The sequence below is a fragment of the Haemorhous mexicanus genome, chromosome 16, assembly GCF_027477595.1.
Source record: "Haemorhous mexicanus isolate bHaeMex1 chromosome 16, bHaeMex1.pri, whole genome shotgun sequence".
In the NCBI taxonomy this organism is placed as follows: Eukaryota; Metazoa; Chordata; class Aves; order Passeriformes; family Fringillidae; genus Haemorhous; species Haemorhous mexicanus.
The window spans coordinates 15,110,352-15,124,328 of NC_082356.1; the positions used below are offsets into that span (position 1 = coordinate 15,110,352).

At 50.9% G+C, this 13,977-nt stretch overlaps 1 protein-coding gene across 3 annotated transcripts in view; it reads left to right on the forward strand.

Annotated features, from left to right (window-relative positions):
- Positions 1-13,977, forward strand: part of LOC132334703 (hydrocephalus-inducing protein homolog) — a 59,036-nt gene that overhangs the window by 34,203 nt on the left and 10,856 nt on the right. For all 3 annotated transcript variants that reach the window (XM_059860789.1, XM_059860790.1, XM_059860791.1), the window contains exons 21-40: positions 150-283; positions 1,235-1,371; positions 2,013-2,134; positions 2,222-2,404; positions 2,802-2,957; positions 4,029-4,265; positions 5,003-5,161; positions 5,586-5,773; positions 5,942-6,124; positions 6,402-6,521; positions 7,744-7,903; positions 8,009-8,181; positions 8,328-8,526; positions 9,853-9,952; positions 10,528-10,627; positions 11,118-11,286; positions 11,552-11,790; positions 12,116-12,188; positions 12,791-12,995; positions 13,368-13,600. In XM_059860789.1, the coding sequence (XP_059716772.1) occupies positions 150-283; positions 1,235-1,371; positions 2,013-2,134; positions 2,222-2,404; positions 2,802-2,957; positions 4,029-4,265; positions 5,003-5,161; positions 5,586-5,773; positions 5,942-6,124; positions 6,402-6,521; positions 7,744-7,903; positions 8,009-8,181; positions 8,328-8,526; positions 9,853-9,952; positions 10,528-10,627; positions 11,118-11,286; positions 11,552-11,790; positions 12,116-12,188; positions 12,791-12,995; positions 13,368-13,600 (3,270 nt within the window). The remainder of the gene's footprint in view (positions 1-149; positions 284-1,234; positions 1,372-2,012; positions 2,135-2,221; positions 2,405-2,801; positions 2,958-4,028; positions 4,266-5,002; positions 5,162-5,585; positions 5,774-5,941; positions 6,125-6,401; positions 6,522-7,743; positions 7,904-8,008; positions 8,182-8,327; positions 8,527-9,852; positions 9,953-10,527; positions 10,628-11,117; positions 11,287-11,551; positions 11,791-12,115; positions 12,189-12,790; positions 12,996-13,367; positions 13,601-13,977) is intronic.

The following is a 13,977-nucleotide window of genomic DNA, read 5'->3' on the forward strand; positions in this document are numbered from 1 at the left end:
GAGAGCAGGAGGTGTCACAGACACTGAGCAGCCAGACAGGAGGACCCCCCAGCCCCTCCCAACAAGAGCGGGGTGGGATCCTTTCTCAGGTGCAAGCTGTGCCTTGGGAAGGACCTTTGCTAACCAGCCACTGTCTTGCCTTTCCTCAGCCAAACACTCAGCTGCAGATAAAGATGATGAGGATGCTGATAGAGAAGGCTGCTCTAGGGCTGCAGAAAAAGCTCACATCCCATCCCCTGAAGTGCAGGCTCCCTGACAAAAAGCTGTGCCAGAGCCTTGTCAAGTGAGTAGGGACTCCCATCCCCATCTCCAGGTGCCCCGTGGGAACACCCAGCAATGTCCCCTCCTCCTGAGAGCTCCTTGGGTCTGCAGAGTTATTCCCAGCTTCAGAAGGGGTCTGGTCCCAGTGGCTGTGACGTGCTACACATGAGCAGTGGAGTGTCCTCCCTTCCCCAGCCCCACGCTGAGCTTTGGCCTGCTCAGCTCCTCACAGGTGTGGGGTTCTGTCCCTAGAGCTGGGGACCCCGTGCAGACTTTCAAGACCTTCCAGACAGCATAAATTCCCTCCCTGCTGACTAGCTCTGAAAGAAAAAATTCCCAGCTGATGTCTTGGTTCCAACTAACAGAGCACACTAAACAAAAGGAGAAGGGAACTGCACGTGCCAGCAAATGTTTTAACACCCAAAATCAGATGGCTTGAATCCTGATGGGGTGACAGGGCTTATCTAGGTAACATGGTAGGTCCCTTTGCACCATCATGAGGCAGCACAAGTACCAGAGGCTTCAATTCAGAAAGATGCTCTGCAGAACAGGTCATGTGATCTGTTTGCAGAGCAGTGATGACTTCCTGTGCAGGCAAACCTTATTCCTAGGCCCCAAAGTAAGGGCTCAGGCTGTACACCAGGCTAAGCAGTTTCACTGAGACCAGTGGAGGCCCAGTGGACTCACCTATTACTGGCTTTTCATGGCAGAGGAGGTGTGGCCAGTGTCCATTTTAAATAATTTTATTTTCAAGTACCATTAGTAGCTGATAAAACCTAGGACCTTTACTCCTCCTGACTTCCCAAACTCTTTGCCAGGTGGTCAGGCCATGGGTTTCATGGGCTTGAGCTGAGTTTTTTGTAAAAAACTGAGGTTTTTGAGTGAATAAAGAAATAGCCACTTTATTTATGGCTGTCCACTTGGACATGTAGCCAGGCTGTGGTTAAAGGACTGTCCTTAATCCTCCTTGCAGAGTTGAGCTGCCTGAGTATGTCCTGGACATGGGCACTGTCCTTAAGGGTTTCACTGAGAGCAGCACTCTGGAGATCACCAACCCTGGGAAGATCCCAGTGTTCTTCCAGGTCAATGTGTCTGTCCTGCAGGACACAGGTAAGCAGTGCTGGAGATGCTTCCTGTGGGCTTGAAGGTGTCTCAGACAGATTAGCTGAAGCCACTGAACTTGGGGAGGTTTTTGAGCTTTTTTCTTCTCAGTGCCCTTGCTTGGGAGCTTTAGAGGCAGAATTCTCCTGGCCATCCATGCCCAGGGACCTCTCCTGGCCTGCCTGTGACTGCCCTAATGCTTCAGTGCAGGGGCAGATGGGCTCATCACCCTGGTCACCTCTCAGCATCTTCTGCCCTTGGCTCCCATGAGCAGCAAGTTTCTTTGGGCACTCTGTGGGCTTGTTTTGCCAACCAGTGGGGTCTGCTGTGTTTTGGAAGTGCTTTGTTTGGAGTTCATACTGTCACAGCACTTGTATTCAGCCTTTACTGAGGAAACAGTCTGTGAGTTCCTCTGGTGGATCAAAAGAGGCTTCCAAAAGAGGCCTTGAGGTAAGGCTGCACTTCCATCACACAGTGGCTCACTGTGTCTGAGGGGTGTTCAGGTGCACTCTAAGTTTTTGTCCAGGTCACAGCACGGCGCGGGGTTTTCCCCAGACCTCTCAGCCAGGACACCTGTAAGGCCTTAACATGCGTAGCGCACATTTTGTGTTTCTCGTGTATCTCAGCTGCTTTGTTTTCATCCATTCAAGGTTTCAGCATGGACCTGGACCAGATGAATGGCCTGCCCCCCAGGCAGAGCGTGGCATTTGACGTGCGCTTTGAAAGTGCCCGCTGGCCACAGGGTGACGTGGATGTGCTGCTGCCCATAGAGGTACCACAGCTCTTGGGGCAGGCAGCAGGCTGGGCACAGCAGAAGATGTCACCTGCACCCTCCGCTGAATTCTCTGTCCTTCCCCAGGTGAGAAAAGGCCCAACGTTTCACATCCGCCTCCGCGCCACTGTGTTGGAAGTGTCACTTGACCTCTCCAAGAAAACTCTGCAGTTCTCTGACATCCTCGTTGGGCAGTGCCAGGTTGAGACAATCCAACTCTACAACCAGTTCCAAGTACCCTGCAAATGGTCCATCAAGCCTGTTCTGAAGGTAAAGCACAGGTGACGTTGAATATGTAACTTCTTGGTTGGGTTTTCTTTGTGTCTCTTGCCCTTTCTGCTCCTGTGGCTGCCTGAGCACTTGGGTCTACAGCATGTTTGAGGAAGCTTCTGAGGGTCTATAGCAAGGCTGATTTGCCTGGACCTGTTCCGTTAGCGGATGCTTTGCTTTTCTGCCATCTTCACCCATTCCTCCTCCTCTGAGAGCAGTAGTTCCCTATCTGCCCGCCCTGTCTACAGGTTTTCCCTCCAGCTCTAGGCTATGGGGGCCACACTTGGTTTGGCTGTGGGTGCTCTCAGCACCATATCAGTGTCTCAGAGCACTACAGGAACTGAGGCTCTGTCCTCACAGACTGAGGATACCTCACACGATTTGTTTCTGTGCCCAGAACAATCAACAATCAAAATACACGACACCAGCCGTACGTCAGAAGCAGCAGGCACTGGAGGATGAGCCCTGTCCCTTTGAAGTGACACCTTCCAAAGGAACCCTTGATGCAGGAAGGTGGCAGAACCTGAAAATCCAGTTTACACCCAAGGAGGAGGTGAGATTGGCAGGTGTCAGCCCGGGAGGCCTGTCAGGGCTATGTGGAAATGAGGGCCTGGTGCACAGAGTGTGGTAGGAGCTCTGCTTTTGCAGGGAGCTTTCTGCAAGCCCTGTACTCAGCGTGACTCAGTTCACCCCACAGAGCTCTCCCATGAGATGTGCTTTGAAACACCCACAGGGTGCTTGCACAGAGAGCATGAGGACTCTGTGGCTGCCTCTCAGCACATGGTGGGGATGTGCCCAACTCCCCTCAGCCTCCACCTTGCCTGGCTCTATTTGCAGCTACAACACTCGGTGCAGAGCAGCTGCACACTCCCAGAGGATAATCCTGGAATGGCCAGTCTAAGCCCATCCTGCTGCAGAACTGACAGACCAAACTGCCACCAGACACTTTCCTTGGCATGGCAGGACAGTCACCTGTAGTGGTGTGCTGCCAGCAGTCCCTGGGGCTCTGGCCTGCCTGCACATTCCCATGCAGCTGGTGATTCAACCTAAAAGATGGAACATTCCCAAAAGTGATTTGTCTGTGGCCTCTGGGTCTCATAAACTGACAGTGTGTCCCAGCATGGACACGAGTGCTTCTGTGCCCGCAAACAGTCCCAGGGATCTTTTAATTGCTCAAGAAATGTAACCATCTTGTGTCTGGCTTGGACCAGAGCCAAACACTAAGCAGGGAAGATGACCCTTATTTCTAGCCAGTGAGAGCTCATTTGCCTCTCTCCTGGAGCTGGCATTTGCCTGATACAGCAGTGCCAGGACTGTGTCTGGACACTGCAACCCCGAAGGCCCTTCTCATGAGCATTGCACTCCTGCATGACTAGGTGAAAACGCCTGACAGTCCATTGTACATCCATCTGATACCAAATACCCAGTTAACAGTGCACTCCAGGATTCCTGCCAGTTACTCAGACCCAGGACACAGACACTGTAGTCCCTAGCATAAATAAATATCTGGTTTCTGTTCACCTTGGAGGGACTGATAACACCCTGACCTTGAGGCAAGTGTTGTATTTGGGCTCCTGTCACTTGGGACTTCATAGATGAATTTTCCACACTTTTCTCTTTTCAGAGGTCTTACAAGAATGAGCTGAAGCTCACCATTTGTGGGAGCAGCAATCTCTTAAAGCTGCACCTCTCAGGACAAGGTCTGGAACCACGGTTGGAGTTCAGTCCCCCAGCACTAAAGATGGAACCAGTGCTGGTGGACAGCAATGGGGTGGAGGCCACAGTGGTGGTGAAGAACCCATGCAACTTCCCCATAGAGTTTTACTCCCTGGACTTTGATGAGCAGTACCTTGAGGAGAAGGTGAGAAGGCAGGTCTGGTCCCCATGGACACGCTGCCCAAGCTTCACAACACTCCAGCATTCCCAGGCTTGTGCCAGGGAGATGGAGGCAATCCCCAGGGCAAAACCAACTCTGCTTTATCTGCTGTAGAAGAACCTAAATAGTTTGTGTTGTTGGGAGGAAGGGAGAGCATGTTGGGGTGCTATGCCTGGACATGCAGGTCACAGATCCGAAGGCCATGATTAGGGAGATCCTGAGGGATGGGAAGCTGCCAATGGACGACCAGGTAAAACCCTGCAAAGCTCAGATCTTGAGCTTGCCATGGCCCTGGAGCATTGTGTCCCCCAGGTGATAATGGCACAGAGCCTTCTCCAGGCCCCTGACGATTTTCCACAATGACTGTATCATCTGTGTGGATGGTGAGGTTATCACCATCCCTCAGATGATCAGAAAGTGGGAGTGCTCTGTGTACAAGTTATCCCATCTGTTCAGAGTTTCCCAGCCTGGAAATCATTATAAACGGTCCCAGGACAGCTCATGGTCATTGTTTTCTTCAGCTGAGTCACTTGGGAGAGGTTTCTCTCCCAGTCCTGCTTGTAGCTCTTGCCTCTGCTCTGGAGCCCGCTCACTCCACTGGGCATAACAAAGCACTTGTACTTCATAAAAGTCAAAACCCCCAAAAGCTCAGTGCCTTTAAATAAGAAGTTGTGAGGATGAAGGTGACAGAAGGATAAATAGGATTTTCTCTTCTGTTTTAGATGCTGGAACATCTGGGACTGCATCCCGAAGGGCCTCCCCTTCTTCCCGCTGCTGTGCTCTCCATAGTGGAGTACCCAGTGGAGAGGTTGGGCCCTGCAGAGTATGTGGGGCCCTTCACCATTGTGGCACCAGGAGGTGCTGCTATGAAAAACAGTTTGGTGGGTGCTCCAGTGGTGCTGGCACTGAAGGTGCAAGGGCAGGAACCAGGCTAGGTGGGGGCATAGGGGACAGGTTGGATGGAAAAGGATCATTGTAAAGAGGTAGTGAAGATGTGATGGGGCCCCGTGTCTGCAGGTCTCCTTTCTGTCAGGGGTGGGACAAAAGAGACAGCTCTGCTGGAGACAGAGCAGTTCTGTAAGACAAGAGGTAAAAAATTACTTAAACCATCAATGTCCTTTGAGGAGAGGGTCCTGAGTGAGCAGGGGTGTCCTAGGCAAAACAAACACCCATAAGGAAGACCAAGTCCATGGGCAGGTGGACTTACTTGTTTATTCTCCTGTTGGTGAACAAAACCCCATTTTGCTTTCCAGGATGAGGATGTCTCAGGGCTCAGCTCTCCCTCCCTTTTCTCTCTCTCCTTAGGCCAAGGCCCCAGATGTGAAGGGCAGTTCTACCAAGGGCCAACCAAAGACGGGTAAAGCGGCCAGGAGAGACAGCTCTTCGAAGGAGAACCTGGTCTCCACACAGAGAAGAAAAAGTCCCCGTCATTCCTTTTCAACAAGATCCAAAAGTATGCTGAAAAGTGCCTCAACCCATACAGAATTCCCCAGGTGAGCTGCACAGGAGGAAGTGATGCCTCTGCTTCTCGGTCCTCTTGCCAAACAAGGTCCATCGTCCCCAGCTCCACAGTGACCCTGAGCCAGTGCCTCTATGGGATGGCAAGTGCACTCTCCTTGTTTCATTTGCTCCTTGTCTGAAGCCTCCTCTTTAACTGCCAGGCTGAAACAGTACCGGTGGATAGTGCCTGCCCTTGGTGAGGTGGAACTGAAGGTCCACTTCTCCACCAAAAAGCCAGGGAAGTTTGAGCAGACACTGAGGTTTGAGCTCGTGCAGACGAAGCGCCAATACGAGCTGCCCTGCAGTGGCACCAGCCTGTACCCCAGCATCTGCCAGAACCCTCGGTAAGGCTGGCCCCTGGCAGCCTCCCACACCACAGCTGCCCCTGAACTCACAGCCAGGGCTGCCCCTTGGGGCTTCTGGCCTGGGCAGATTGTGCTGCCTGAGGTTGCCCAGCCTCTCTTCCTGGGCTGGGAGCTGGTAAGGCAGATGGTACCTCAGCCATCTGGTACCTCAGATGGCAGTTGGTACCTCAGCCACCAGGAAGGGTTTTGGCTTTCTGACTACATTTTCCTACTTGGAGCATCTCATAGCTCATCCTTCCCCCCTTTCTCTGCCCAGGCTGGTATTTCCACAGTGGAGGAAAACCGTGAAGAAAGATGAAATCGTATTCAAGGAATATGTTGAGAGCACAAAGCAATTCCACTTTGGACCACTGCTGTGTGGGAAATCAAGAGAGTGGTATGTGCTCCCTGCTGGGCTTTTCCTGGACATGCCTGTAGAGACAGGCTGTCTTGGTGGCACAATCCAGGGCACTGTCCGGGGAGACACATGGGTTGGAAGGACCACAGATGTGTGAACTTGATCAGATAAGAGACAAAAGAGCCTTTCAGGAGCTGCTCTGCCTACCCAGTGGGTGCATTGGTGGCCACCTTGGTGGCCAGAGCTGTGTGCTGCTGCCAGTCCAAAGGTGACTTGGGGGGCAACTTTTGTCCCCGCCCCACATCTCAGCTTCACCCCTTAGGAGATGAACTTCATGGTGGTTTTTGAAGTGCTTTAAGTTCTGCAGGTAGCCTGATTGAGCAATTATTCTGTAGATGGTTTTGTAAACTTTTCATTCATCTGTAATTATTAATAAGATTTTATGATTGACCTGCCAATAGGTGTTAGGGATAACGTACAACAGGAATTACATTTTCCTGTAATAATATTGCATCCTCACTGCTGGATAAAGTCTGCCTAAACACCTTGTCATTGAAGCTATTGTGTATTTCTACTTTTACTGTCACTTTTTTTTAATGACATTTAACATTAAGTTCTTGTCTCTGTGGGAGCTCTCGAGAGCTAGGGCGATTTTGACAACCCAAGTTAATGAAATCAAAATAGTTTTAAAACAGACAGTCATTAGCCAGGTTGATGGATTGTCTGGGATTTCTGTTTGCCTCTTTAACCCTTTCACTCCAAAGTACTTTCCATGCCTGAGAGAAGGGTCATTTGTTATCTTTTTGCATTCCTCTTGGGAATTGATATATTTCTTTCTCAGACTTTGAGCTAACCCATGAAATCCAAAGCAGTTTCATGACTTTTGTGAAAGAAATTGGCTAAACTCTTTTTTCAAAAGCCTTTCTTTATACCCTGCAGGGAAGGCACCCCAAGAAAGAAGGGGAAAGAACCCATGTGCCTGCTATACTGTTATTTTTCTAGGCACCTTTGAATTTACATTTTATTTAAAACAATTGAATTGGCCTGAGCATCATCAGGCTTCTGGGCTGGAGGCACCAAGTCCGGGGGAAGTAAGGCAAGGATGAGCACATGCCCATGCCCCTGACTGGGATCCACTTCCCTCACTTGTATGTTAGAGTGGGGTCTTCCAGCACCACTTCCTCGGGTGCACACGGTGCTCTCCTTGGTGTGTGGCAAAGACAACAGTCTGCTCTTCAGCCTTTTCCCCTTTTGTGGACAGGTACAAGGCCCAGAACTGTCCCAGCAACTCGGAGAATCTAACCATCCTCAACAACTCCCCCGTGGACGTGGAGGTTCAGTTCTCCTTTGAGAATGCTGGGGAAGCAGAGACATTCCTTTTGGACCCTCCCAACATGACACTGAAACCAAAGGAGAAGCAGGTGGGAGAAGGGCAGGTAGAGCAGGCACCACAGAAGTGCTCAGGGGCTGCTCCTCCTGCTCGCACACAGAGCTCTTTCTATTTCTTCCTGTGGGGCCATGTCCAGGAGCTGACCATTTGGGCATACCCCACTTCCCCTGGCTTCCTGGAAGACAAACTCATCTGCAGCATTGGGAAGAACCCGGACCCAGTGGTCTTCAGCCTCTGCTGTCATGGGGTGGACATGAAGCTGGAGGTCAGCCCCCTGGAGCTGTCTTTTAACAAACTGCTTCTGCACAGGTCAGTCATTCCACAAGCACTCCAAGACTGGTGACAAAGAGAAAAGGTTTGACTCTGGTTTCTGGGGCATGGATGGAGCTGCTCCAAGTTGCATTCGGTGGTGAGGCTGGTGTGACCACCCAGCAAGTGCCTTCCTGTCTCTGCAGGACTGACAGCAGGACCTTGGTCCTGAAAAACAACACTCTACTGCCCATGGCCTGGCAGCTCCGTGGGCTGGATGACCTTGTTGAGGCCTTCTCCTTGTCACAAGATCGTGGCACCATTGGTCCCCGCTCAGAGTTTGAAGTGACACTGCATTTCAAGGCCTGGCAGATTGGCAGCATTGAGAAGACCCTCCGACTAGAGGTGAGAGGGACTTGACAGAGCAAGGCACAGTGAGCTGCCATGTGCTCCTAGGGACAGAGTCAGGAAGAGCTGCACCTGCCAGACACAAGGGTGCTGTGACCCCAACTTCTGCCTCTACACAGCGTTTGCCAGGATGTGCAGTGCATCCACAGTCCCCCAGACAAGCAGACACTGCATCCTGTGCCCCAGCCTTGTCCCTGTGCATGGCTGAAGGTGGTTGTTTGTAGCTAAGGTTGAAGGTTGTTGTTTGCTTGTACAGACTGCAGCGTGATCTCTACATTCCTCCTGGACTTTGTCTGAAGCGCTTGCATAGTGCAACAAACTCTCCTCCTGGGATTTTGTTCCCCATGGTTTAGGGGCTGCATTTCAGAGAGAGTGCTAGGTGATTGGAGGGTATGGGGTCAGCTGTCTGTCTCTGCCCCCACACGCGCTCAGGATGGTTCTTGCACGCTGGGCTTCAAAGGATGAGTCTGGACGCTAGGTTTTTTTGGTCTTCAGAATTGTTTATTATTTCTTATCTAAAAAGTCCTTTCTCTGCCCGAAGGATCTGACCAGCACGGCAGCCAAAGGCACTCTGCCCACCCCCAAGGCGGTCGCATCTTTTATAACAAAAACTACGTATATCATATTTACCTTTTGTCCCCAATACCTCTCATCTTCGTCACTAACTACACTCTCATCCCAGACCAATCCCCAAATGCCAACACCACTCCAGAAGATGGAAGACAGGAAGAAGAAGGAAGAGCCTGGTGGCACACCCTGATTCCTCCATCTTGTCTCTGCAACCCCCCTGTACCGAAACCCCAAAATTTGTGATTCACCCTATAATGATATCTTCCCTTCACCATTTACACTCGAGTGATTCTCGCAGGTTCCATTTCCTCATACATCGGTGGCACATCTCTAGATGGATCAAAATCAAGCCACCAAGTGCTTTTGGCAACATTCCAAGACTCCCGAGCCCCCCAAGGGTTCTCTCAGTAGCTCTGGACATCAGGAGTGATGTGCTGAGCTCCCACAGGAGGGGATTGTCAATACCACCTGCTCTGAGACACCTCACACTTCTTGTGGTTGTTCTTACATCTCTGTGCCTCTCCCAGACAGCATTCCCTGCTCTAGGAGTGCAGAGTTGGGCTGATAGGGTTTTTTACTGCAGCAGAATCTCACTGGGGCAGCCCATGAGAGGAACAGGTTAGCAAAGCTTGGGAGTTCACCAATGCTTGTGAAGCCGGGCAGGCCATAGGGGAAGCAGCCAGCAGAGACAAGGACTTATAGGCTGTCTACCTAAAAAATAATCTGAACAGTGTTTGTTTCTTGCTGCCTCAGGTTTCAGATACAAAAAACATCCTGGGGATTGTTCAGGCTGAAAACATCAAAATCTCTGCAGAGGTCTATGATGTTTCTCTGAGCATTGACATGCCTGAAGGTCAGTGGATGCCTCTCAAACAAAGCAGTCCAGGTGTACTGCATTACCTTGGGAGGTGGGCAACCAAAGCACATGGGACAGGATGGGACAGGACGGGATGGGATGGGATGGGATGGGATGGGATGGGATGGGATGGGACAGCATGCAAGGATGTCATGGATACATAAAGCACATACCCTGCAAGCTGTGTGGAATAAAGCATTGTCAGGGTTCTGACAGCCTTAAGTCTCTCCCCTCTAAACTCTGAAGTGTGCAGCTTCATGTGCAGATTGGATCTGGGGGGTTTGAAACAAAAGTGACATGAACAGGTAGTTGGCAACCCCCACAGGCTCAGCACAGCATATAAAGTAATTGGATTTGTGCTTGGAAGCGAGGAAATGGAAGCTGAGCTCCTTAGCTACTAAGCCTGCAGATATTTTGAGTAAGAAGAGAAAGGGCAGACAAGTAGCTGGAAAACACTTTAAAGAACAGAAACTTGCTGGAAAGGGTCTTGTGCTGAGACTTCTATGTAGCTTGTGTATTCTGCAGCAGCTCACAAATACCATATTTGACCTCACTCTGTGGGTTTTCTGCAGGTCCAGATGGAAGCTTGGAATTTGGAACCATTAATGTCCTGGATAATGTGAAGAAAGTCCTGAGACTCAAGAACAAAGGGGTATACAACGTTGAGTACAGGTGAGTCCAGCTGCCTGGTAGTGAGCATTTCCTCGGGTTCCCAGGCCTGCATTCACCCTCTGTCCATGGCTAGAACCTGTTTCCATGCTGGATACTTCATGGTAAATACAAAACCTGGACTCTCTAATCTCAATTATTTTACCAGAGAATCCAGCCACAAACCAGCAGTTCTTCACAGCTCAGCTGGAGCCCAAAGGAGAAAATTCAGATATTTCAGCCACTGAGATGCTGAGATTCCTTGCCTTTCTTTGATGGTCACCTCCTTTCTCTTTCTGAGACTCTGTAAAGGGAGTGAATGAAAACTTTCAGTGTCAAGGTTTCTTGCAGTAACCTCATGATTGTCTGCACTCTCTGTCAAGATCCAGGACTCCTGGAGCAGAGTTGGACTCTCCCTTTTCTGTTTTTTCTGGTCCTATGCAAAGTCCTGGCTATGCTGGTGGCACCTATACTTTTAATTGCAGAGATCTCCATTCCTTCCCTTCCTCTCCAGGTTCACACTGAAGGATGTAGGTCCCAGCATGGGAGACTTGGTATCCCACTTCACTGTTGAGCCTCAGTCGGGTGTGCTGATTGCCTCTCAGCCTGCTGTGAATGTTGAGATACTCTTCCACCCCACAAGTGAAATCCTCCTCAAGAACAAACCCATCCTGTACTGCCAGGTGAGCTGCCTGGGCCAGTCTGCATTATCACATGGTGTTTGGGAGCATAAATAGGATAGGTGTCTAATGGAAGGAGAGCTTTAACTGGAGAATCCTCTCTCCTACATACACAGACAAAGTCTTTCAAAACCATCTGGGAAGCTTCCTAAGTGGAGCTGAGAATCTGACTCTGGAGAAGGTGTTTAAACAGGGAGGGATAAACTGATGGAGGCCTGGGATGGAGCTGGCCTCTTTGCTTTGTTTACCATCCTTCCTGTGGACACAGGTGATAGATGCCAGCTCAGGTGAAGGAGGCCAGGCTGTTGCCAACATCCCAGTGAGGGTGTCGGCGAAAGCTGAGTACAGCAAGTACAGTATTGAGCCTGCCTCACCCATTGACTTTGGAGCCATGGTCAAGGGCACCAAGAAGACCCAGACTGTCCTGCTGGAGAACAAAGGCAAATTTAACTTCAAATTCCTTATCCGCCAAGCACCCAAGCTTGCATCTGCATTGGAAAGCAAAAGGTATGAGAAGCCCTGCACCACCCTTCCTGTCTGAGGAGGCACCATCCCACAGCTGATATGTGGCAGGCAGCCAGGAGACCTGGGCTATCATGCGTTTGCATCCCTGGCTTGGGGAAAGGGAGCAAAAAAAAGCCACCTCAATATCCCCGTGTATAGTATGAAGCTGGTGGTAGAGCTGCCCTGTCAAGCAGTTGGAGCTGCAGGCTGCTCTCTGGGAGCCATCAGGAGCAGGAAGGCTTTCTTCTCTGAGGAGGAAGGCCAACTTTGGCATCAGAGGAAGGCAGGGGAGCTCAGCATGACAGATACCTCTGCTTTCTCCTCTTAGTTCAGAGGAAGGGGAATCTGCTCCATCGGCTACAAAGTGCTCAATGAGACGGAAATTGAGCTCCTCAACACAGGTGGGTGACTCCTGCTCCCCAGCAATGCTCCTGCAGGGGATGTGACAAGATACTGCTGTGCCCAGGCTGGGGGCTTATCACCATAGGGTGGGACATGGTCTGCAGGATGGAGTCCAGTATCTGCTCAGTCCCCCTGAAGTTAGTTTTAGGGTCAACAGAGGAGAGCAGGTCCTGTGCTTGGTAGCTGCTAGCCAGCATAGGTCTGTGAGCATCACAGAATAAAAAACATCCCCCATTGAACTCCCAGTCCACAGAGCTCAGACAACATTGCTTTTTCTTCTTCCCAGTCCTCTACCTCTCTCCCATCATTTCTCACAGCTATTTCTGCTCTCCTGTGTTACCTTTGGAAGTTGAAGGACCACCACCACCACCCTCACTCTTTACACTCAAACTCCTTTCTCTCTACCACTTGTGACAGGCTTTCAGCTCCTCTTGATTTGTTGCTCTCAGCCTGTGGCTGCCTTTGGGCCATGGAGTCATCCTTCCCTGCCCTGGGACTCGCTGCTTGGGCCCAGCTGGAGGACAAGGCAGCACATACTCTTTGCTGGGGTGCTCAAGGCACAGCTATTAGCCCTCAGCCTCTCCTGGAACTTTTTCTGCAGGCTCGCCTCAGTCTTGGCATGTTCACGGTGTTCCCCTGCTCTGGCTCCATCCGTCCATTGGGCCAGCAAAAGATCACAGTGGAATGCCTCGCGAGGCAGGAGGGGACATGTGAGGAGCAGCTCTACATTGACATCATGGGCACAGACCCCAAGGACAATGCCCTTGGCATTCCCTTCACCCTGATTGCCGAGTCCTGCCACCCAGGTACATACTGGCCACAGTGCCTTTGGTCACACCTGCTGCTGATCAGCACCTCAACTTGCTGCTTGAGTAGAGAGGCACACTAGCCCTGGTGTCCCACCTTAAAATCCTCAGAGGTTCCAGCCCATTTTGAGTCCATCAGTGGACTCATCCCTCCATGGCTCAGAGAGATGTGTGGAAGGATAAAAGGAATGCAATGCTTTCTAAGACTGAGGTTGACTGAGCTTCATCCTCACAGCCAGCTCCCCCACCCAAGGCTGGGTATAGCAGTCACCCGGGCAGAAAGGGCTTATCAAGCCTTCTGAGAGGCCAGCAGTGTCCAGATAAATTAATCAGGGATGCTTCTCCATGCTCATCCCTCTGGTGTGTCCACAGCACTTGTTGAGGATATCACATCAATCTTCAAGGAGTATCTGATCTGCAGCAGCACCGACCTTGACCACAAGCTGCAGTCAGTGGAAGGCACCGGCCTGTTTGTCAGAGATGAGAATAGATTCATCTTCAGCAAGGTTCAAGTTGGGCAAGAGACTGAAGCTCATTTCAATATCTACAATGCAACCTGTCTGCCATGTGACGTGGTCCTCTCCATCAAACCCCTGCCTGGAGAGGTAAGAACAGGTTTCCCTCTAAGGGCTGTGTGAGAGCTTGTTTTGTTCTCCAGATGCATTGCTGCCTGTGGCCCAGACTAGGCTAGCTCAGTGCAGGTCAAACTGCAGGGGAGCCAGGGAACAGTTGTGTTGAATTCTGCATGTCTCAAGCAAGGTTTTGGCTCTCACCTCTGTGTCTTTGGTGGGAGAAGTGAATCCTTCTGAACCTCTCTTGGAAGCACACACAGAGAGTGGCTGTTATGAACTGACATGTCAGGGCTCAAAGCAGAGCATTTCCTCAGGCTTCCTGGCTTTTCCTTCTCTTTGAAGGCCAGGTCTGGGTTATTTGCAGAGTCTTCCATGCAGTGGCCACTTCCCATATATGCTGGGGCAGCTGC